Source organism: Camelus dromedarius, chromosome 10, assembly GCF_036321535.1.
Source record: "Camelus dromedarius isolate mCamDro1 chromosome 10, mCamDro1.pat, whole genome shotgun sequence".
Lineage (NCBI taxonomy): Eukaryota > Metazoa > Chordata > Mammalia > Artiodactyla > Camelidae > Camelus > Camelus dromedarius.
This window is the reverse complement of record NC_087445.1, coordinates 6,194,102-6,220,241: the sequence shown is the minus strand read 5'-3', so window position 1 is coordinate 6,220,241 and position 26,140 is coordinate 6,194,102. Positions and strand designations below refer to the sequence as shown.

At 36.2% G+C, this 26,140-nt stretch overlaps 1 protein-coding gene across 4 annotated transcripts in view; it reads right to left on the bottom strand.

Annotated features, from left to right (window-relative positions):
• KIF27 (kinesin family member 27) overlaps positions 1–26,140 on the bottom strand; it is a 65,901-nt gene that overhangs the window by 12,641 nt on the left and 27,120 nt on the right. For all 4 annotated transcript variants that reach the window (XM_031447181.2, XM_064490124.1, XM_031447184.2 and 1 more), the window contains 8 exons: positions 21,465–21,634; positions 20,894–21,000; positions 19,452–19,607; positions 16,471–16,676; positions 15,111–15,308; positions 8,676–8,786; positions 5,897–6,073; positions 2,112–2,327 (listed from right to left, as the gene is read on the bottom strand). In XM_031447181.2, coding sequence (XP_031303041.2) covers positions 2,112–2,327; positions 5,897–6,073; positions 8,676–8,786; positions 15,111–15,308; positions 16,471–16,676; positions 19,452–19,607; positions 20,894–21,000; positions 21,465–21,634 — 1,341 coding nt within the window. The remainder of the gene's footprint in view (positions 1–2,111; positions 2,328–5,896; positions 6,074–8,675; positions 8,787–15,110; positions 15,309–16,470; positions 16,677–19,451; positions 19,608–20,893; positions 21,001–21,464; positions 21,635–26,140) is intronic.

Here is a 26,140-nt window from a genome sequence, read left to right as displayed (position 1 = left end):
CTATACTCCACTTATTAGGCAACTTCCCTGCATTATTAGAAAAATGGAGTTAGAATATTTTATTTTTCTTTAATTTTAGCTTCTGGATTTTACTCCCAAAAAGGTGATTTGTGTATATTAAGTTGTTGGGTAATCCTGTACTAGTATAGTGCTCTAAAGTCTTTGTCACTTCCCATGAAGTAATACAATTAGAAAAAGTATTCTGATTTATTTTGGAAAGAAAAAATAATTCTAAGCAAGTTTAAAGACATCAAAACAGGGAGCCATTCCACTTAGATTTGACTCATGTCTTGTGTCACATCAGAATCTCATGTTCCCAATCACCTGCTATTAGCAGATCTACTTGGTACTATTAATCTTGGCTAAAAACAGTGGTGAGAGCAGATCCCATTTCAGAGCTATATAAGAAGAACCAACCACGTGGAAGAGGGTGCACAGAAGATCACATGACTACATGGAACCCCACCAACGGTAGGAGGCTCGTCCTTCCCTCAAACCAATCCAGGGTGGCTGTCAAATAGGTATCATGCATGGTGCTACATTTCACCACAAAACACTGTATGTTTTCAGTTACAGAATTTCTCATGAAATAGAAACTTAAACGTTTCTTAAAGATGAGAATGGGCCCCCTATCCTTCTGTGAACATAGTTTGCTCATTCCCATCTCTATACCTTATTTAACACTGTTCTATCTAAAATGGCCTTCTTTCTTAGGTCTACCAATACATACCATGTTTTTCATAATCCACTCAAGATTCTGATCCACCAAGGCTGCCTTAATTGAGTCTTCCCCCAAATGATCACTGCATTGCTTTGTATAAATAATGTAGTAAGTATAGCTTTATTACATTACCTATAAGTTGCTTTTTTATATTCTTCAAGGTCTAGAGTTTTCTCATCTTTCTGTCTCTCTTTCTCAGATGGAGTATGAGTTTCTCAAGAGGAGCATAATGTTTTCTACTATGTTTCTTCCACAGGGCCCAATAACTGTCCTAGGTGGGCAATAATTCCTAAAATATTCATACGTTTTGCTTTTCTTAGGCCCTGAGACCTACAAATCTGCAAGCTTGGGGCACCGATTTAACCACCTCGGGAGGACAGCCTGATTCTGTGATCCTCTGCAAAGCTACCCAAGTTAAGTTATAAAGCAGGGCAGTGGAACCTTATGTCACATGGCCCCCAGTCAAGTCTGTCTTTAAATCCTTTCATCAACTCAATGAACAATAATCTAATATCATGAAATCCTTTCCCCTGTTCTTCTTAACCGAACCCCTTAACTACTTCTTACACGTGCCCCAGTCTAAATCACAAGATTCAGTGAGATGCATGATTCCCAGCTTCTTAATTTTCTCTTAGCAATTTCCCTTGCTTTGGTAATGACAGGACATCAACTATAAATATTTGAGGAGAAAATCCAGGCTCAAAAGTTCATCTCTGTCTGATAAAGTAAGGTATAGATACTATTGCCAACTGAAGTAAAATTTTTAAAAAAGACAAAGTCTGGGACAATTTGTAGCCATTAATAAAACATATTTTGCATAGTTAAAAAAAAAAAGGTGAGAGAAGCCATATGCTCCCCTAAATGAAAACTCCAACTGAAAGATATTTTTATTGGGGTTTGAATCTTATGCGTCTACCTGGCTGGGACATAGTGTGAAATGTGCTCAACATGCTCCTAAACTTTCCGGAAGAATTAACCCGTAATGCTGGAGGCATCCATCATAGGTGATGAACTACCTAATACCATTCAAGAAAGATGCACAGAGAGAAGGTAGGTCCCCTCTTTGGAAGAAATGAGAAAAAGAGACCCTCAAATCATTTTCTGTGTTCTGTGATTTCAGATGAGAAATCCCAGCTGAGAAAGGCCAGACTGAAGGGAAGGGTTAGTCTCCCAATCCTGGGCAGTGCCAGGGAGAGGCCGTGTTCACGGACCTCCACGTGAGAACTTATGGTGCCAAACAGGTGCCAGGTAAACTCATTACATCTGACAAAGTCTCAAGGAAACGAAGTTGACCAGATTTGTCATTTTTATGTTTAAGTAACAAGGATGGAGGGACTCATCCAAGTGATCCATCATACAGCACTTCCAGTTCCAAAGAATACTGACTTACTTCCGGTGATAACACGCTACCATTTTTAAGTTTCTCATCCACGCTGTCTCTTCGTCTCTGCAGCTGATCCTTTTCTTTCTGGAGGGCTTGAACTTGTTCTGAAATCTTTATTTTCTCCTCAGATGTGCTGCTCTGGAGCTGTACATTCTTTTCAGACAACTCTTGGTCCAACAAGTTCAGGCGAGTTGCTATTTTCAAACTGTCTGTGTTTAAAGCCTAAAATAGACAACCAATCAGACATGGCAAAGACAGTTACTAGAAGTCCAGGCTGTAAATAAATTAGGAAAAACACAGAGAAAATTACATGAATATATTTTTAGCTTCTACATTATTGTTTTCTCCCATGGATTTTTGGCAGGGAGGGGCTTCATTTTCTAAAATCTTGAGTTGAATGCCTTTTTTTTTAAAAAATGGAGATTCAAACAATGAATTTAATACCAAGTGTGCTTGGCCATACTTGACCGGACTATACAACACAGGTTTTGAGATGCAGTATTTTTCTTTTTTACTATTTTCTAAATTAAATTTTTCTTCCTTGGCCTATTACATGGTAGAATTAATTATGTTAACATTTCCTAGAGGTTGACATTTCATTTGTTGTTTAAACACTTAATTTGTCTCTACACTTACTTCATTCTGTTAGATTAATAGAGATGGCCAGTTAGATACATAGAGATCTTCATTATGACACACTTTAAGATAATCTTAAAAAGTTTTTCATCAAAGTAATTATATGTATATACTACCATAAGCCTTATAGTATTTTTTCAACATTTTTTATTGATTTACAATCATTTTACAATGTTGTGTCAAATTCCAGTGTAGAGCACCATTTTTCAGTTATACATGAACATATATATATTCATTGTCACATTTTTTTCTCTGGAACTACCATAAGATCTTGTATATATTTCCCTGTGCTATACAGTATCATCTTGTTTATCTATTCTACAATTTGGAAATCCCAGTCTATCTCTTCCTGCCCCCCGCCCCCTTTTATAGTATTTTTTTTAAAAAGCAGCCTTCCTTTCACCTGAGTCCTGCTCCCTAGAATCAGCCATCTTCAGCCTTTTAAGCTATTTCTTCTGGTGTTTATGTCCATTATTGTAAATAACATTACCAATTTAAGACATTGTCTGCTGACCGTCTATTATGGAAAATAAGGATTTAGCACACTTATGTCCCCTCTTCTATACTTCCCCTCCCCCTATTCTCCAAACACAAGTTAAATTACAGTTTTTAGTAAAATCAATATTCGGTTTACATGACTTTGTAAACATTATTCAAAACTGAACATAGCATAAAATGACCATATTTCCATGTGAAACAACTTTTTTGGTAACTTATAACTAATTCTTCTCCAACAGAACTATTAAATTCCTCTCAACATTATTTTTTCAATTGATCAAAACTTAAATTAGGAAATCTCATTCCATTCTTTTCTGGAAATGTTTTGCCTGGAGTCTCCATCCTCCTGCTCCAAACTAGACTAGTTGTTTCTGGACTACCTTTAGCATTATTCTGAAATTTCCTACGTTAGATCACATTTTTAGGATCCTGAGTCTTCCTTTTCCATAGTTATGCCCACCTCTTTAAGAAGCACCATCTTCTGGCAGTTTCCTGAGGCAGGCTAGGTAGTAGATAATATTTTCTCCTGAAAATGTCCTTATTCTACCTTCACATTTGATTGATAGTTGGGCTAAAAAGTGAATCCTTGATTGGAAACAATTTCCTTATGATTTTAAAGACTGCTTCAGGTCTTTTAACTTCTAATGAAGAAGGCTGAGAAGTCCAGTGCCATTCTGATTCTCGAGATTTACAAGTGGCTCGTCTTTTCTACCTGGAAGCTTTCAGGATCCTTTTTTTCCCCTTTGTGTACTCACAACTTCACAATGATATGCTTTTAGCACTCATTTTGCTGGGCCCTTGATGAGCTATTTAAACCCAGAGTCTCATATCTTCACTGTTGGCAAGTTTTTTGTATTAAGTCTTTGATAATCTCCTTTTCTCCTGTTTTCTTTGTTGTATCTTTCTGGAATCCCCATTACTTGGATGATGAACTTTCTGGATATATCTGCTGATTAAAATTTTTTCCTTCCATATTTCTATTTATTTACTTTCTGGGATATTTCCTCAACAAGAGTTGGATATCTTCCAACTCTTTTAATTTCCAGAGTTTGTTCATGTTTTTAGTAACTTGCAGTTCTTGTTTTATGGATAGAGCATCATCTACCTTGAGGATATTAAGGTTTTTTAAGAAGTTTTTTCAGCTCCTTGCTCTATCTTTGATTTCTCTGAACATCCTTTTTCCCTTTTGTTTTGGTCTCTGTCTTTAATGTTAGTAACATTCCTGAAATATCTATCATACTTAACAGTCAGCTATTAAAGTGCTGATAAGCTGTGTATTAGGTAAGATGTGTCGTAATAGGGTATCTGGGATCTGGCCACTTAGTTGGGGGCTCCCAAATATTAGTTTTGTTTTGTTTTTTTCTACAAAAAGTGTAATCAAATTTAAGTTTTTTAAGGTCTTTTTTCCAGGACTGTTTCAGAAAAATCTACCAAAGTCCTGTTGGGAAGTATAAATCTGGCTGCTAGCATTCTGGGATCCAAGTAAGGGTTAGGGAATGGACCTAACCCTAATGAATCTCAGGATTCATATGTAAACTTTCACTTATTCCCTGTTTAAAGTATTTTGACTTACCCCAGCCCTCTGCTGTGCCTGGTTCAATCTTCCAAAAATAAACCATCTAGCCAGTCCCAGAGTGAGAAAAGCATGGTTTCCTGACTATGCCCTGTTTTCATCCTTATGCCTCAACTTTTGCTTTCTGAAAATCTTGGTCCCTTCATTTCTAGTGTTTTTCATGTTCGATGTGAATTATCTCTTGTAAAGCTGTTATTAAAAAAAAAAAAAAGAGGTAAAGCTAAAGGCTTGGCTCTCATTGGTGTCCCTCTTGCAGGCACTTGATTCCGGCTTCCTCTGTTCTGCTGTGTCAGTAACCACTCATCTATCTGCTTTCCATCTTACATTTTTGGGTAACTTTTGTCCTCTGTTGTCTCCCCTACTGTTTTTTCCCGTTATGGGTTTATAGGTTTTTTTTTTTTGAGTAATAGCTTTACTGAAATATAATTGACATACTATACAATTCACCTATTTAAAGCATATAATTTAATGGTTTTTAGTATATTCGCAGAGTTGTGCAACTATCACCACAAAAAATTCTGGAATATTGTCATCAGCCCCAAACAAAAAACCCATGCCCACTAGCAGCCTTTCCATTCCCTCGCCAAGCCCCCACCCAGCCCTGAGTAACCACTATTCTACTTTCTGTCTCTGTGGAATTGCCTACTGTGACTAGCTTCTTCCACTTAACATTTTCAGGGTTCATCCATGTTGCATCATGTATCAGTGCTTCTTCTCTTTCTATTGCTGAATAATATTCCATTGTATGGATGTACTTCATTTCATTGTGAATGTATTAATACATTATATACTTTAAAATGGTCAGAATGGTAAATTTTATGTTACATTTGTTATACAATGATTTTTAAAACACAAAAAAGTTAATAATAAATCATACTTGGCAGAACATTGAACATTTTACTTCAAAATTGCAATAGATTTTTGTGATGGCTATTAAATAAGTGCTAATAAGCAAAATACAGTGGAAACCAGCAGTTTTCTTTTGGTTTCTAACTTCACAGGGGTATGATTTACTTCATAGAGGAAGAAAATTCTAGTTTATATGGCTTACAACCAGAATCAGAGAGCACATTAAATAGAATACCTGACTAGATCGCAACTTCTTATTTTCCAGGTGACTCTTCTCCTGTAACAGGGCCTCCTTCTTAGAAACTATGGCCTCCCGTTTCTTTAAGTCTTCTTCCAGCATCTCTAATTCTTGGCGTTGGTTCAGAACTTTCTCTACTTCTTCATCTAACCATTTCTTTTGCTCATCCAGTTTCTACATTAAAATTCCAAAGAAATGTTATCATTTGCTTTTCTTCTGCCATAAAGTTTATATGGTAATAACATAATTTCAGATTGGCTAAAACACCTTAAATGAACATTTAAAAACTATCTAGAAGACCTTAAATGAATAATGGGAATAACAAAATAGTGTCTGTCCAAAACCGTTAAAAAATATGTGGTTCTAAGTTAACATCTTTGTGTTTGTTTTATAAGGAATTAAAATTCATTTCCCAAATATGTTTGAGTCTGGGGTTTTTCAGGGTGACAGTTTTCTTTACATATATTGAGAGTTAGTACCGAGAACATGCTGGAAATCTTCTCCCTGTTGGAGAGGTGCACACCTCCATCACAGCATTAACACTGCCAGTTGCTCTGCAGTCTGTCTCCCCTGCTTGAGCCCCTGACTGACTGCAGGCACTGTGCTTTTCACCTCTCTATCCCCAGTGCCTGCTTTACTGCCTGGCCCGTGATTAGCCTTCAATGAAATGTTAAATGAATGACTGAATGACTGCCTGAGTCAATCAATTAACCAATGAAGTGAATAAATGAATACACGTAGTTGAAGGCATAGATGATGGAGCATGGAAAGCCACTCTGCAGTGTCACCTGTTAACATCAAATAATTATAAAACAAATGGAGCTGGAAAGATTTCCAAAACAAGCATCTTAGTATTCTCTTCAGTTAAGGCTACCCATTGAAATAAGCACAAACAAAAATATGAATGGAAGGACTATTCAAGATGAACTCTACCAAGTGCCCCTCTGCACTGTGGACAACAGTAATGTAGCAAAGTCACCTAAATAACAAATAGTAGAACAATTCTATATAGTACTATTTTCCAGTTCTGCTCCAACTTAATAAAAATGGTTCCTAGAAATCTATATTAAGACAATGAGACACTAAATATGCATGAGAAAAAAAGAGCAAATTTGCCACAACAAAGTAGGTCCAGAGCTATGCAGTCTTCCATCCAGACCTAAATAGTATGGTCCTATAAACAACAGCACATCCAGATAATATGGAAGCCTAAAAGAGTGTATCTACAATTATCAGGAACAGGAAAGATATCCTAGAGCAACTATAAAAATGCTTTAGTTTTGTTATGTCCACCTATACCTTAGAAACTCCATACATGAGACCCTACGAAGTCTAGCAATTAACTTAAACATAGTCTACAAACATTTCTTGATTGTGAGTGGGTTTGAAAGATAAATAATAAATCTTTTGTAAGTTCCATTCCAACAGGAGAGAAACTCCCAAAATTATGATTGCTAATAAGAAATGCTGTATACAGCTAACTCCTAGGTACCATGTAAGCAAAAATGGAGAGAGATTCGTTCTGTCTGGGAAATGGAAGAAATATGAGTGCCAGCCTCACAGAGTAGTTAACATTTTAGCTGTGCTTTGAAGAATGGGTAGGAGTCCGCTAACATATTATAGGGTTTTTATGGAAACAATAATAAATGAATGAATTTGCCTGCATTTAATAGTAATAAAGGTTATGATTCGTGCAATTCACTGTATCTTACTAATATAAGTTTTCTGAAAATTTCTTAATTTGTCTTTTCTCTTTTTATTCCTACCACACAGTTCCAATTTTAAATACTTTCTTCTTATAAAGGGGCTTCATATCAAATCAATGTCCTATTAGAACTCTTTGGATATTCACATTGATTAATTTATATTCGTATTCTTGTTTAGAGTCCAATTCTGGAAAATGGGTTTTTGTTTTGCACAGTTAAAAAGCGTGAAGTTTTTTGTGTGTTTCAGTATTATTTTTAATCCAACACAGGCAGTGCAAGCGGCAGAATCTATTATCATTTTCATTTAAAATTTAGATCCTTAATTTTGAAAAACAGGTCTCGCTATTCTTTGCATTCCTACCTCTCCTACTCCCTCACACCTTTTCCAGTCAGAAATATTATCACCGAGCAGCTTGGACTGTCCGAGAGAGAACTCTTTAACCAATTTCTAAAATACGCTAGTAAAATAACTGGGAATACATCCATGTTCTAAATTTTACTATTAAAATGTAATATATAAAGTTTAAGAAGAGAGAGCAAATAAAATTTTCACAATTAAGGTGACGTACTTGCATTTGAGTGTAATTACAGTTTTAAGTGCAGTAATTTTTCTAGACTGCCATTCTGAATTTACATAAAATTAAAGTTTTGAATTTTGATATTAGTTTATGGATTTCATTTTTTTAATGTGGCACTAAAATGATAGCTTTTTAATATATTATATATGGCACATATACAATTTGGTTATGTTTAAATAGAGAGCTCTTATTTGTAGAAATGAATGTTTCCAGGGGGATAAACCAGACTTGACATTAAATAAATGTTTAATGTTTATATTCCACAACATTCAAATAAGCCCATTTCTACTGAAATAAGAATATAGCACATTTCTGGATAAGAAAGTAATTTTTTAATAACAGAAAGGTTTCAGGTGAAATATTAGAATTTTGCAGTCAAGTGGCAAAGTCTAGTGTTTGAAGATTTTATTCAGAGTCCACCATTTTTTACCTCTACTTAGACAATTATCAAATTGAAGACAAACCAGGAAACACTAAATAGAATTGACAAACCTGAAGTTGGTCTACACTTCCAAATGGGCCTTTTCTCCTCATCTTAAACGCATCAAGGTCCTCAGCTTTCAGTTTTAGACCTTCTTTCTGTTCTGTTTTTAACTGTAGTTCCTGTAGAAAACAGAAATTCAAAACACCTTATTGTTTTTACTACATGGCTATCATTAAATATTTATGCGGATAACCATTTTCTTAACATTTACTTTCTTGGCTGCAAAAAGAAAAGAAGAGTCAATGAAGGTTGGGGCTATTTGAGAAGAAAATAATCTTAATCCCTCACTGGAGCAATAAATTCTCACAGCCAAAATCAAGACTTACTAACAAAACTAGGTATTTTTTTTCCTTCTCTGACAGTTTTACAAATTAGCATAACAGGGGTAAGAGTCTGAAAAGTTTAAACCTGCTTTCTCTTCTTCCTTTCTGAGTTCGTCACCTTCAGATAGTCCACCCAGAGCACCCATCTGCAATGGGGATATTAGAATTTATAACAGTAGAAATATAAAAAGAAAAGTAATATTCAGTTCCTGGCATTCAAAAATCAGATTTTACATCATGAGACTAGCCAGCCTTTCAAGACAGATCTTGGTCTTGTGAATAGTAGTTTCCAAATTCCCTTAGTTTCCATCCACATCTTAAGAGTCAAGTGAAAAGGCCCCATGTGCTCTCCTGGGGTTTAGAGACAATGCTACTGTCCAGCACCACAGCTTAGCAGGAATCAGGAAGGAGGCCATGAATTCAAAACGGCTGGTCTGTATTGCTACTCGTACTGGTCCATGATGGATAAGTACAGAAATTCAAAGTGTTTAGAAACTTTTATAACAACTTAACAGAATAATTTTATGTCTGTTGAATCTAACCATTAAAAGATGGACTTCTATTGTGTATTTTAATTTTTTATTTCATTTTTCTACTAGTTCTTATTTTACAAAAATGTGGGCTGTGACAAATTAATAATAAAATGAAAACTGTACCTTCTCCATAGGTGACTTCAGAAGTACTGATATAAAGGAAGTAAAAGCAAAGCCAACCATTTTCCAGCCCTGGGAATGGTGGGAAGAAGAAAAGAGACAGTAATGGATGTACATCCCAACTTTTCTCTCTCAGAGTCTTGGTCCAGAAAGGGGATGATGAGTAAAGGTATCACTGAGGGCAGAAGGAGAGAATGAAGACTGCAGTGCAGAGGCCCCATACCCACATGGGTCTGCCCAGCCTCACTGAAAGAACAGAGAAGTATGATCAGGAGACACTAACTGGACTCCTCAGCCTCGGGTGATGAGGATTCTAAGTTGAGAACCAATAAGGGTTGGTTATCACGGGGAAGTGACTCCCAGACTGAAGGTAAGGGCAGGCCACTGGGCTAGCAAGCTAGATGGAAGACCTAGTTCTCTCGAGAGGGATTTACAATGCCTTTAGGAGATGAGATGAAGCCAAAGCACCTCCACGCTCTAAGTTGAAAGCGAGACTACGTTATAGACTATAAGCCCTAGGCTTCATCGTCAGGAGCCAGCAGGGAAAGGAGGATGAGAGAGAGCAGATTCCAGCCAGTCATATCCAAGGACCAGCTTAACTCCATACGATGCAATAAAAGCTACACACCAGAACATCACACACACTGGACTCTTATATTAGAGAAGCACACGGAGGAAGAGGCTAAAAAACTGAGCAGTCGTATTCAAGAGAACTGAGAATTGTTTAAGAAAATTGTTTAAACTATCAGAATAAGGCTTGAAAAGACTGGACATCTGGTTGGTTCCCACCACATTTCCAGCAATTACCCTGACATGGATTGGGCCGGGTAGGGTGGGAGGGTATCATAAAGAACACAGGTCTTAGTCCCTGTCATACACAGCAACTTCAGGATGTTGAAACAAAGGCACCCTATACTTGGAGCTGATGCCCTACTATTCCGATTCTTCCACAAATGCTTTAAAAGTATACTATATTTGGTTTAATCCCCTCTTCTGCTTGTTGCTCTAGATATTACTGCCTTTATCTTAATATTAAAGTAACTGTCTACCAGGCACTGTGCTAGCCTTTTTACAGCTATTTAATTATCCCACTTAATCCTCACAGCAATCCTATTGAGACAATACCATTATAAACTCCACTTTATAGATGAGTAAATTGGTGCTTAGAGAACTAAAAAATCCAAGATCATGCTATTACCCACAATTTCATGGATTCTCATACTTTTTCTTTATAGCTCATCCATGGACTTCAGTTTAGAACTGCTGCTCTAAGAAGAACCTATGCAGAAGTCATAGAATTCTCTGGAAATGGTTTAGTCAAGGAGAAAATGGACTGTTAGAAAGGACAAGATGTCCTTTAGGATTCTGAGCAAGTTTTCTATTTTTTGCATGAAGTAGTGGAAACTTCAGTATATCTTTGGGGCAGACTGTTCCTTTTTCTGGAATACTCATTCTCTCCCTTGAATGGATACAATTCCCTAGAAGGGGTACATTTTCCTAGAAGGAACAAAGCTGCCCAGATAAAGATGTAAAAAGTTAAAGTTACAGGCAGAGGTGCATTTCAGCAGACTATGCACTCTGATCAAAAGAGTTTTTTCTTTTCCCTAAACAGATTTAGAGAGTGCTATCTATGTCTTGCTGGTTTAAGCCATGATTCATGAGAGATGAGAACTTCAGACCCAAAGACCAAAAGACTGACAGGCAGCCTTGATTCTCACGCTGGAAGGACTATAACAAAGAGACAAGGTTGTGGGCAGTGAAATGAGAACTGAACAGATTCAAGGTATTTAGAAGATACAATCTATAGGACTTAGTGATTCATTGGATGTGGGTAATGAGGAAGAGGACAGAGTCAAGGATGACTGCTAAATCTCTAGCTCTCTGAACTGAATGGATTGAAATGTCATGTAAACTGCATTGCTCCCATGAAGGGAGCACAGAGGCGGAATAGTGGGGAGATAAGGAAGATCTTGAATTCATCTAGAAGACAACCTAATGAAGATGTCAGTGGTTGGATACATGAATCCACAGCTCAAAGGGAAAATCTGGGATTAAATCTGGGAGCTGTCAGAGTTTAACTGCAGTCATGGAAAAGATGAAGTCACCCAGGACAGAGTATAGAAGGTAAGAGAGCACAGGTAAGAGCCTTGAGTAATTCCCATAGGTAAAGGAATGACAGTGTAGGAGAAGCTAGCAAAGACAAAGAACAGGCAGTCAGTGAAGAAAAAACAAGGTAAGTATAATTTCACAAAGGCAAAGGGGAAAATACTTCAAGATGGAGGGAGTGGAAACTATGCTGGATGCAGCTGGGGTGTTAAGGACTTTAGTGACAGAGAGAGCGCTAGTGAACTTCTCAAGATCTTTGAAGTGAATGGTACAGCCAGGACCCAGAAACCACACTGGAGAGGATAAGGGAATGAATGAAAGCAAAGGAAACAGAATCAAATGTAGTAAACTTTTCCAAGAAGTTTGGTTATAAAGGGGAGAAGAGAGAAGTGTAAGGCTGAAGGAGAAAACCTTTAGGAGGAGAAAAATCTAAGATGTTTAAAGAAAGAATCTAGGAAAAAAGGAAAAGTTAAAAATACAGGAGAAAAAAATAAATAAAGCATTATAAGTGCTTAGCATGGCACTGACTGAAGATAAATAATGTTATTTACTTCCATAATGATTATTATTACTATTAAGAATGAGTAACTCAAGGAAATTAAGAAAGCAATTCCATTTACAACAACATCTCAAAGAGTAAAATATATGGGAATGAATTTGTCCAAGGAGATAAAAGACTAGTACACTAAAAATTGTAAAACAATGCTGAAAGAAATTAAAGAAGATTTAAATAAATGAAAATATACCCCATGCTCATACATAGGAAAACTTAACATTCTCATGATGTCAGTAGTACCCTAAGAGATCTACACAGTCAACGCAATCCATATCAAAATTCCAATGGCCTTTTTTGCAGAAATGGAAAAGCTGATCCTTAAATTCATATGGAAGTGTAAGGGTCCTCAAATAGTCAAAACAATCTTGAAAAAAGAAGAACAAAACTGGAGGACTTACTTCCTAATTTCAAAACCTACTGCACAGCTACAGTAATTAAAAGTGTGCTACTGGCATAAGGATAGATATACAGACAAATGGAATAGAATTGAGAGTTTAGCAACAAATCCATGAATCTATAGCCAAATGACTTTGACATGGGTACCAAGTCCATTCAATGGAGACAGAACAGTTTTTTTTTAACAAATAGTGCTGAAGCAACTGGATTTCTACAAAAGAATGAAGTTTGGTCCCTACCTCACACCATATACAAAAAAATAACTCAAAATGGACCAACAACTTAAATATAAGAGCTACAACCACAAAACTCCAGAAGAAAACCTAGGGGTATATCTTTGTGACCTTAGACTTGGAAATGGATTCTTAGATATGACATTAAAAGCACAAGCAACAAAAGGAAAAATAGATAAATTATTTCATGAAAATTTAAATCTTGGGTGCATAAATTAATAATATTTAAGAAAATTTAAAGATAACCCACAGAATGGGAAAAAACTTTTTTCTAAGTCACATATCTGATAAAAGTTTAATGTCCAGAATATATGACAAACTCCTACAACTCAACAGTGAAAAGACAATCCAATTAAAAAGTAAACAATGAATAGATATTCCGCCAAAGAAGATATACAAATGGCCAATAAGCACATGAAAAGATGCTCAACATCCTTAGTCTTCAGAAAAAAGCAAATTGAAACCAGAATGAGATTCCACTTCACATATATTTGGATGACTATAAAAAAAAAAAAGTGTTGGTGAAGATGTGGAGAAATCAGAACCCTACGACATCACTGATAGGAATGTAAAATGGTGCTGCCACTATTGAAAACAGTTGGTGGTGTCTCAAAAAGCTAAATATAGAATTACCATAGGACCCAAGAATCCCACTCTTAGGTATTTCAATTCCTTTGGAATTGAAAGCAGGGACTTGATCAGTTACTCATATGCCAATAGTTGCCACAGCATTATTCACAATAGCCAAAAGGTGGAAACAATCCAAGGGTCTATCAACATATAAAATGGATAAACAAAATGTGGCATAAACATGCAATGGAGTATTACTCAGCTATAAAAACAAATGAAGTTCTGATACACACTACAACACGGCTGAACCTTGAAAACATGCTAAATGAAATAACCCAGACGGGACAAATATTGCATGATTCCACTTTTGTGAAGTATCTAGAATGTGCAAATTCATAAAGATAGAAGTAGATTAGAGGTTACCAGGGGCTGGGGGGCAAAGGGGAAAGGGAGTTATTGCTTAATGGTTATAGAGTGTCTGTGAAGAGTAACAAAAAAGTTTTCAAAATAGATAGTGGTGATGGTTGCACAACATTGTGAATGTAATGAACGACACTGAACTGTACACTTCAACATGGTCAAAGTGGTAAATTTCATGTCATATATATTTTACATAATTTACAAAAATTAATAATGTTATAAACCCAAACCCATTAAATTGTTCACTTTACATGGGAGAATTGTATGGTATGTGAAGTATATCTCAATAAAACTATTAAAAAAAAAGAATCAGTAACTTGGCTTAATTTCTCTTTAAGCTTCCTTCCATCGCTAAATTCTGTCATTTTTTTAAGGTCTGAGAATATATTATATTCCAAAGTTAAAAATCTAGGAAATCTTCAGTTATGTTCCATGCCTTGGGTTGGGCTTAACATTTCAATAAAACAGAGTCTGGTCCACAGTGCTAGTTAAGTGTTTGTTATTGTTGTTATAATCATGATGATCCTCTTCTTCAAAAGAGCCCTGGTGAGGCAAGTATGATTAAGACCATTTTAGATAAGAATAAACAGACAGATGCAGAGAGGGTAAGTGATTTTCTCAATAAATGATCTAGCCAGGAACTGACAGAGCTGGGGTTTGAATACACGCTAGCTTGGCTCCAGAGCTCGGGCTGACACCACTAGTTCCTCTCCAGCCCAATTCATTCTACACAACTGCTGGGTGTGCCGGTCTGACCACTCTTGTGCTCACCACAGAAGAAATGGATACCATTTTACCTTGTACTTTTTCTGATGCCGCCACAGGGACAGTGCATGTCAAAGCACTTTGACTGTGGGAAATCCTATTCAAATGTTCACGACTTTTTAGAAAGCCAGCTTTATATATTTATGTTTTCGATAGCCTCAACTAAAGTTAAGGTCCTTGTAAGAGAAATTATCACTGTACTTTCTTTTGTGCAGTCACAGCCTTCAAGACAGTACTCAGAATTCAATAAATAGTTTTTACTACGTAGATCAGCAAAGCTTTACAGTGAATGAGGACAGCAGCCAAGGACAGGCCAAGGTAAGACACCTCGCAAGCCAACTGAATCAAAACCTTGGCTTCGTTACCTCTGAGCCGTTGAACATTTCATATTATGCTTAGCAGGAAAGTATGACAATATTACTTTGATTTTTTGTTGATCCCGCTTAATTTCTGCATCCAGTTGTTTCCTTGTTTCGTTTTCTTCTCGAAGTCTTTTTTGCAGCTGTACCTTTTGATATTTCATGTGATCTACATTCTGCTCTAGTTCATTAGCACGTTTCTCATTTTGGATCGAAAGCGATGCCAATTTCTTACTATTTTGTTGCTTCTTCTGTAGGACCTGGGATCATATGGAATATTTCAAAATGAAAAACTGCATCTCTCATATCCATCAAGTAAACAAACTTCTCATTCAATGGCACAGGGAGGCATTTTGCCTAGATTTTAATTTATTCTTGATAGAACTGAAGCTAGGATATAAACCCATGAAATTCTAAATAAAATTTCATAATAAACACAAAGGAAAAAGTCTTAATTGTTTTGTTTTACTAATGTTTTTGTTAAAATGAGTATTTTGTTCGACAACCCAGCCTGAATTTAAAGGGTCAAGAAGTGAAAAAGAACTGATCCTAAGACTCTCTGAGGTGAATTGCTAAGTGAAAATACGTATCCTGAAGGAAAGTGGAAAGGGCTGTCAAGTTATTTTAACTTGGTGTTGACTTGAGAGGCTACTTAGGTAAAAAAAATTTAATAGAGATGTCCAGATGTTTGAGATGGCATTAAAAACCCTAGAAGGAGGAGCTTTTTGAGTGTGTTCACTTCTGCATCTCTACCTAGTATAGGACCTGGCACACAGGAGGTGTGCAGCGAACACTTATCTTGTTGAAAGAAAACAACTGTGGCACAGTTTCAAAAATACAACCAATGCTCTGAATGGGTTAACTACCATTCCTTCTACCTACAGTGGAAACATGAAAGAAAAAGATTACGAATCAAAAGAAATGGAAAAGGCATTGTAGCAAATTCATTGTATTTCTGAGATTATAGCAAAGTCCAGCATTTAAGAATTAAGAATAAGCTGTAGTACTCAAAGTTATTGACCTTTCTTAAATTGAGCAGTTATGATTTCAGAAAACCATCCGAAATAGTCATCATTTGCTGAATGTCAACCAAGTGCTATACACGTGCCAGGTATTTTATGTGTATTATTTAATCATTCATCTTTCATCCTTCAGAAAAGGACACTATTTCTGTGGTTATCTTTATTTCTCACCACGTAATTTTTGATAAAAAGATTAGTATATTTCTTGGATGAAGAAATATACTGCCCAGGCTGAAATTATATAAATCCAATCATATAAAAGCACACTGGAAAAGAAAACCTGCCATCCAGTTCCTCTTGCTAGTAAGAACTGAATCCTACTTCTTTCCTAACTAGGTACAAGAATCCTCAAAAGCAGGAAGCCTTAAATAAGTTTTCTCAACTACATTTTTTAAATTACCTGGACTCTTAGCTTTGCGGCATCCATCTTTTTACGAAACTCCTTCTGTAATTTTACCTTCAAAGCAATATCAGAAAGATCTCTGTTTTCCAGTTCCTGTAGCTGCTTTTCTGTTTCAGTTAATTCCACTTTTGCTTGTTCTGCTTCCTGCTCAAGTTTTGTTACTTTCAGAGAATACTGTTTGCTTACAGACTTGGCATCATTACCTTCATAATAATTACAGTAACAATAATTATAAATTATGTTTAAAAAAACTAAGCAAAACATTGAAAACATAAAATTGTCCTACTCTTAAAAAGCTGGGAAGGGGAACTACATAAGGCATAGCATTAGAAACCCAGCTGTCCTCTCCCATCCCCATCAAACACAACTTGCCACCTGGCCTCTTAATAATAATTCCTTAATGATTGCCCCATTTGGAGCCATTCAGTCTTCTCCCTGGTTCATCTTTCGTGTTCTGCAGCATTTGATCTTCTGAGTTTGCAATTTAGCTTTGCTAGCATCAAATTCTAGTTAAAAAGGATATTTGGGGTTACTGGCCTCTGCTTACTACACTTTGGTGTCCCACCCATAATCTGTCTCTGAATTCTTTTTTTTTTAACTGTTACCAAAAAATTTTCAACATATCAAAAGTTAGAAAGCAACATAATGAACCGCCATCACTCAGATTCGAGAGTTATCAAGATTTTGCCACAGCTGCATTATCTATGCCTTTTATCTTTTGTTTTAACTTGCTTAAAAACTGTAAAGCAATCCCAGATGTCATATCATCACTTATATATACTTCAATAAGTATCTACAAAGAATATGGAAATAACCAAAAAGTCATTATCACACCTAACAGTGTTAATACTCACCAGTCCCTATTCAGACTTCCCCTTGTCTCAAAATGTCTTTTACAACTAGTCTATTTTAATCACGATCCAAACAAGAGCCACAATACATCTGATCGTTGTGTGTCTCAAAGAATCCTTTAATCAATACCCAGCCCCTCTCCTTTTTCATTTCACTTGAACTTGTTAAAGATGAATTCTTTTTAAATGCTTTTCTTATGAATATTTAGAACATAGAGAAAAATGGAATATAGATGTTTCTGTATGTCTTCATTCTAAGCCCAGCTACTGACCTTAAAAACTTCGTTTTGATTTGTTCTGAATAGTCAACTAGACCAGCAAACTCACAGCATTGGGAAGTAAGAGTTTAGAGCCCATGGGATGAATAACCACCAGGGACTGGTTGTTATACTGCTGTACTGAAAATCTCTTAATTTTCTAATAAAAGGAATTATTAAACTAAATGCACCATAAGTTGTCTTCTCACTCTACAATTCTATGACTAACTTTAAAATACGTATGACTACTGTATTTTAATGAATCTAAGACCCCATAAATTGATTAACACATCAGTATCATGTATTTTATGAACCAGTAAGAAAAAAAAATACAGTGCCAATTACACCGTGATAAAATGCTAAAATGCCACTGACTGTAGTAAGATGCATCCTGATTTCAGATATTGAAGTGTGAAAAATACGTATTAAAACAGAGGAAACAGTACACTTGTCACTTTAACGTTGGCTGAAGTAGCTGCTGTTCGGGGAAGTCTTCACTGAGAAGGCATTGAAAAATAAGCATATATTGGCCCTTTAGCTAACCACCACCTCTAAGGGTCTTTAGGAAAGTTCCAAACTTCCCTTGGTTCTAATGAGCAAGAAAGACATTCTCTATGGAAGTTCAGGTATCCTCTATTTTAAAGCAACCAGGATGGGTGGCTACAAAAATGTGCTTGTTTAGTAAGACAGCCCACGGTAGGATAATCTATCTGAAAGAAAATCATTTATTCTAGGGGGGTAAACATCCTCAACTTCCACGGGCAGTCCTCTGGAATCACGGGGATGGAGAGGATATATAAACCCCTGAATACCCCTACAGAGGTTTACTGGCATGATCCTGCCTACGAGGAAGGAGCATGCTCAAAACCAAACAACTGGGATAACTGGAACTGCGATGATGCACAGTGCATCCATCACCGGAACAAGGAGGGAAGATGCTTTGGACAGCAGCTGGGGTGAGGAGACTGAGAAAGGAGGAGCCACGGCCAGAAAGCAAGCTTGCAGGAAAGAGGAGGGGGTGGGGAGGCAGGTTTCTCTTTGCTGGCAGAGGATTTGGGACCCACAATTTGGGAGGTTTGAGTGTGATTATAGCTTTGGGCTTGAAGAAGAGGAAAACAGTATTGCCTTCAGTTCCCCCAGATGTGACCATGGAGTTGTTTTTCATTGGAACTGGGGGAAAGAAATGCTAGTGTGTCTTATTCCTTCAATTTTTTAGTGAATTTCAAAGTAGTCAAGGCTCACACTTGAAGTATAGTAGTGGAGAGAAACCCCAAAAGCTTGAGGTGTGCATTTTTAGGGCAAACCTAACGTAGTTGAGGGTTGCGTACATATGCCCAGCCTGGCAGAATTTGAAACTAAGGGAATGAACTGAAAGTTTGGCTCACTCAAGAGAACAGCTCTCAAGGACCAATCCTTAAAACATTAGAGAAATAAAAATTATTTTAAGTGTATTATACATTTAAAATACCAAGTTTATCATTCATGTTAAAAATAAGCTATCCAAGAAAATAAAGACAAATAATTTAAAACAAGTATTTACTAAAATGAGTTAGAAAAACTCTCCAACTTATTCCCAGATGCCTAGTATAATGGTTCTTATAAAAGTGGCAAAAAACATTAAGTGCCACAGAGTTCCAGGGCAACACAGAGTTCACACTGGTTACAACAATTCACAGGTAAAATCAAATATAACAAAGTTATTTTGATGACTAACTTCCACACATTGGCTCTAGAGTATCCTTTGTTATACCAAATTCCAAGCTACAGTGGATAGTACTGAGTGTGAAAAACTTGAGTAAATGTTACAACATCAGAAGCAAATTTAGAAGCTTTTCTTTCTCATATAAGCTGGTTCACAGGATACTATTACCTGTTTTAATTAATTCTTTAATCAGATCTTCCTTCATCTTGATGTTAATTGTAAGTTCTCTCATTTTTTGTTTAGCTTCAGTAAGTATGAGTTCTGAATTCTTTAATTTTTGCAAATTCAACTCTTGACTCTCCTGGAGACATTCAATTTTTAAATCTTTAAAATTAAAAAAAAAAAAAGAAACTGAGCAATAAAACTACCTGCTCATAAATATTCAACAGATTTAGAGTTAAAAAAGAAAAGGAGACACAGAAGCATCCTAGTGGTAACAGAGGAAGGGACAAACAGAAAAAGAAAAGAAAAAATACATGGCACTTGGGATTTTAGTTTTCCAGCTTACAGTGAGTTTTCCTTTCCTTAAAATATATGCGTGCTCTAGTCATAACCTGTAGATTCTGATACACAGTTTTTCATGGCTCTTAGATATTCTGCAATTTGACATTTCCTTACCCTGAGTTATTTAAGAAAGGTGTAAGATTTTCAGATGGGTAGAAATTTGAATTTTTTTTCCTGTTAACTTGTGGTTTTACTGCAATCAGAGAAGGTAGTCTACGCCAGGCTACTCAGTGTGGTCTCACACTATTACTGTCTTGCACCAGAACATAAATCAACTATGTCACTGTTTTAGTTCAGCTGACGTTTTTTGTAGCAAGACTTCCTCAGTGAGGGGGCTGGTGCACTGATTTACATTCTGACATAAGTTTCTTAACTGGCTGTAGCCCAGTGACAAACAGTTGGAGGATGGCTATTTGGGTAGTGTTTATCTACACTATTTATATATTTTTAAATTTTATTTCAGTTTCATTTGTGACATAGAGTCAATTTTTTGTTAATAGTACATGCATAAGCTCTAGGAAAGATGCTATTTTCACAGTGTACAATTGATTTATCATGTCAGTTATACTCTCTGTACTCTTACTCTTTGTGTTTTGACCACTCATATCCAAGAGAATGAGCTAAAATGTCATACTATAATTTCTGCAACAAATATTTTTAATGCTGTTTTTGATGCATAAAAATTCTCATCTGTTGTGAACACTATGAGCTCTGAGTAGACTAAGTTGGCTCTAATGCCAGATACATCACTAACGGTAGGCACGTGTGCCAGTGAGGCAGTAACACCTAGTAAATTACTGAACATGTATTTTAAAGTAGTCAAGAGTACAATGCATATCAACTGAGGTCTGAATATAAAATCCCCATTCTGAGAGATTTAGCCTATATCTCTAGCCAGAACTGACTGGTGGAAAAACTTTATTAAGGAGTAAAAAAGGACAAAAAAATCAGAGGTAGAGCAGGGACTATAAAGGAAAAGGCAGGAAATACTCCTAACTAAGTTCCCACATTTATGAATTCCTGGATGCTTCTTCAATTATTGCCTGAAGGAAAAGAGAAGTGTCTTATAAACATTATATCTAAATTAATTGAGAAAGTCTGTGTACCTTCATTCTCCAATCTTGACTTTTGTGTTTGATCCTGCATATCATTCAATTCAACAAGAGAACAAACAGAGCCTGGCTTTTGAATCCAATGGGAGTAACTTCCATGTCTTAAAAAAAAAAAAAAAATCAGGATCAAAGGTAACTTGTATGTTAATGGTTTCTAACCTGCCCTCAAATTAGTTTCCTCCCAAATTATTTTTTAAATTATGAATTACAAAAAATAAACAGAATTTACTAATATTCCACAAAATAAAAAGATGCCCCCCCACCATGATGGGCCCAGTGGAAAATTCATCATGTTTCTTGCCACTGTGGCAGCAGAATGAGGAAATCTAAAAGCATTCCCTCTGAAAATTAAAATCCAACCACCATAAAATTATCTTACAATTGTTAAACTACATGACTTGTATTCAAATACTAGTTTCATAACATATTAGTTCAAAGTTCATGTAGCAAAACGACCTACTCTTACATCAAACAGAAGAGATACACTTTAATGAAAAAACCCACATCTGCATATATTTATTGTATCATGTAATTCTGTCTATTAAATCAGCCTATGTGAACATACCTAATTTCAGATTTCTCTTGGCTTTCTGATTCTTCATCATCACTGTTATCAGAAAACTGGCAGTGGAGGACTTCATCTTGTTCTTCTATGTGACCCAGCAGCATCTGACTTCGTGTTCGAAATCCGGCAACTAGTCGATCCAGAGAGTATACAGAAGGACTTGTGTGGACCTTACAAGTGATGCCCCCACCCAACAACAGAGAAAGTGATTTTTAAAGTGTCTATTTTTATCTTATTGCCCAAAATATTTTTAAGAGGTTATTACATAGGTATTCTTCAAACAGCCAATCACTGAAAATACATTCCCCCCCCCAAAAAAGTCAAAATTCATTTCACATTACTATTGTATCTCATGGACACATACTTTTTTCAGAATCTACATAGCTCTTCCTCTTCTAGAAAGATCATCTAGTTTCAATGATAGCTTCGTGGAAAATAGTATTCAAAAATGAAACCAGAAAGGGGCATGAGTGAAAGCATCACAGTTCTTAAACACAGCACAGGTACTCCCCGACAAATGTGGAGTCTGTACATAGTGTAATAGGAGACAACTGTTCCTCACCCCACCCGCTAGTCTTCCCAGCTCAGAACACTGGGAGAACTGCTAAGGGTCTGCGATTCCCCTCCAATCCAAATCCCACCACGTGAAGAAATCCAGAGCCACTGCCACTCCCTCTGCCAGGGTAAAATATTCCTGATTTGTAAGCCTGATGTATTTACTCACACTTCCTATGTGGTAGTCAGGGGGAACTGAATAATGACCTAAGAGACATACTTAATATGTATCACAGGATGAAGAGATTTTCATGGACTAGCCGGGGAGCTTTCTGTATTGTAACATGCTTCTATTGGCAATACACCGTAAGTTCCCAAAAACTGACCTTGGAAAACAACAATGAATTAGAAATTGCCTTTATACCTTTATTCTAGTTTCTGTTACCAAATATTTCCTTTTTCACCACTTCTCTGTAACCAAACGGCGTAATTTCTCAAAAAAGGATAATAAGATCTTAGGGGAGATACTCAATGTATTAGTTTAAATTATTATAAGCTATTCAAATTATAACATATAGCAGAATGTGTATATCACATGGTGCTCCAGATTCAACTGACACAGGTCCCTCACACAACCCCTCCCAGAAAAGCCGACCTGGTACTGAATATTCCTTGATACCTGATTTTTGTGCCTCCACTGTTGGTCACCTAATAAGACCAGTTGTCATATCAGGACCACGATGGGTAAAGGGTAAAGTTTTCTAGGTGGTCTCCCATCTCTCGGGTACAGGGGGAGGGTTTATTTACAGAAGAACCAACTCAAGAACTATTTATCCAACAAGCCCAACGTACCTAGCGTGGCCATTCTGCATCATAATTGACAGGAATCAAGCTTTCTCTTTGTCATGGGAGGGGGATTATTTTGGAAGCAAATAAAACTTACTGTTCAGAATAACTTTGTTCTCTGGGATTGTAATTTGCTTTAAAATTTTCTTTTTACAAAGAAAACCAAATGACCCAACTTAATAAGGAACACCAAATAAGTTCTGTCAAATGAGTAACATTCAGTAAACTAATTCATTAACAGTCTTTCCAACAGAAGGTGCTTTGCCCCTTCTAGGCTCACAAAGCCATCTATAATCTCCTTCCTAGCTAAGGGTTAGGTCCTGCTTCCTGTAGTTGCTTCTGCACTCCCTGCTGCCCACAAATGATATTTCTGCATTTTCAACCACACCCCAAACAGTACTGATCACAATGTAAGTACTAAATAAGCTGATTAGTAATTTAGATAGCTGAAGTGTATCCAACTGGAAGGTAAGTTAAAAAAGTTTCTTTTGTATAGCACAGGAAACTACGTTCAGTATCCTGTAATAACCTTTAATGGAAAAAAATATGAAAATGAATATATGTATACATATCCAAGACTGGGACATTGTGCTGTACACCAGAGACTGACACATTGTAATTGACTGTACTTTAAAATAAAAAAAAGGTAAGTTTTTCTCTCTAAACTTCTCCTAGAATTGCACAGCAGCAGGACTGGACAGAACTTTAAAGCTTACTGAGTTCAACTCATCCCATGTTTGACTCTCCTTTCTAATACTGCAATTTACCATTTAACTTCTGCTTAAATAATCACACTGTGGGGGCCCTCACAAGCCCTGGGACCTTGGCCAGTTCTCACTAGCAAGTCCCTCTTTATACTCCCTTAGCACTTCTTCTCCTTGGTCCTACCTAGTCCTAGAGATAAAGCCTAACAATAATGATCCACCTTCAGATATCTGAAACCAGTCATCACGTCTCCTCTGAATCAGACTAAATCTTCAGATTTTCCCCAAGGTCCTTCAGGAGCTTGCTTGTTATCTGAAAATAATCTAATTTGACTTAAGGTGCTATATCCAGACCTGAGTGTAATATTCTCAATCAGCATACAATAAGATAATTTCCTCTCACTAATGATGCATTTGACTTTGTTTCATCAGATGTGCTACAACTCATTTGCCACAGTTTCTAGCTTTCACATATTTAGCTTTGTAGTTTAATTTGAGAGCATCACAAAGGTTCATGAGATGTAAACTGTGATTTTGCTACTGTAAAGTTGGTGTGTTTTGCTGGAATGAGGGCTTGGCTAGCAAGGGAACCTGGTCCAATCTCAGCAGACACATCTCATACAGCTCTACTTCACCATGAGCAATCATGTATGCAAAGAAGCGATTAAAAACCAAAACAAATTACTTATTTTGTGAGAAAAAAATGGCTTCTGCGTGAGAGAAAAAATTTTAGTGCAAACTGAAAAGGATGTTAACTTATAGTACATGGAGATAATGCCTAAGAATTTTGTGGATGAAATGTAATTCACTCAGGAAAAAGAGAAAAGATTTTACAAACATTCACTTCTGTGAATTTGGAGATTCCGAAAGGTTTTTAAAATATATCCTGTAAGAACATTTTGGTTGGTTGTCTTTGTATACAATTGTGTCAAGCACTGAAAGTGATATTCTTTCCCTATTGCTTTTATTTCCTTTTCATAATACGGTATTTCATCAAATCTAAAATGCCATTAACTGCAAGACAAACCCTTATTTTTATACCATCAAGAAAGAAAAAACGCTGCCAACTATGACATACCATCAACTGTAAAGCATATCCTGCCTTCAAAGATGATAAAATGTGAAAAAAAATGTGAATCTTACAATCAATGAAAAATGGTAGATTTTCATCAGCATTTGTGGTATTATTTTAAACCTAAGTAATGACTGGGGCCACCTTTGTAATTTTTTCTTTCCAAAGTGCCCTTTTGTATGTATAACACTGGCTCTTAGTTTTAATTATATCATACTTACCATGTTAAGAAAATAGAAACCTGTTGTATTTTTTCTTTAAGTTTAAATCTAGATTTGATTTTTATATTTCATTAGATGAGTTCCTGCTATCTATTGAGACAAGTAAGTTTCCTTCTCTTTTTTCCAATTAATTTGATAAATTACACCATTTTAGTTGTGAGGGGCCATTTCATTAGGGTTTTTGCAAAAGCAGACAAATCCTAAAGTTACATTTCGGTGTTAAGCTTTTTAGAGCAAGAGATAGTTGAAAACAAATGTGAAACAATAGGAAACGGTATGCCCTTAGGATAAAATATTATTCAGCCATCAAGATCATGATATACTATGAATATTTAATGATTGTTGTCAAGTGTTTGTGATATATTAAGTGAGAAAAGCTAGCTACAAAAGTAGATCTACAAATATAACATAAACAATACACCTTTAAAATAAGATCTTTTCACCTTTTCTCTCCAATATGTGTAAACAAGCATATAAAAAATAAAATCAAACTCTTTCTGTAATCAATTTAAAAACTGATTAAGGAGGGAGGGTACATAGCTCAGTGGTAGAGTACAAGCGTAACACGCATGAGGTCCCAGGTTCTATCCCTGGTACTTCCACCAAAAGTCATAAATAAATAGATAAACCTAATTACTTCCCACACAAAAATTTTTAAAAATAAACAAATAAAATTTTTAAAAATTAAAAAAAAAATCTGATTAAGCCACCCCCCCTTCCTTTGAAAGTATTTTAAGTTGAGAAAATATTTCCCTTGTCAGACTGAAAACATGAAACATTAGAGCTAAACTCTAAAAGAAAATATTAGAGCTGGGAAATATTTGCTTGACTTCTGCCAGGGAGACAGAAATCCAGGAAAAAAAGAACTGGTGTTTCAGATGTCTCTGGCTTAATTTAGCTAGTTTAAGTATTTAATATGAAACCTTCCCCTCTCTCTTAGAACAATGGGACAGGAAACAGGACTTGAACAAGGCTTGGCATGCTTTGTGTCTCCCCATGCAAGCCTGCCTTTTCATGTCTGCAGCAGTAACTAGCCCAAGCAGGAGGTGTGGCCTGCGTTCCTGGACACACAGTAGGAGCAAAAGAACTCTCAAAACTGATCATATGATCTTTCCCCCATATTTTAGTAGCTAAAAGGGTTCTTTTGAGGGTAGAAGGAAAATTTTAAAAACAAAACTGAGAATTTGCTAATTTGAAATAATAACTGTGGAAGTCTTTATTCCAGTCATGCCTGTTTCAGGTTTAATCAAACATCTAGACATAAGAACAGAGGGGCCTAGCCCCTTTTCAAGGGCCAGTGGCTCTGTCTCCTCATAGAATAAATGTGTGTGTGTGTGT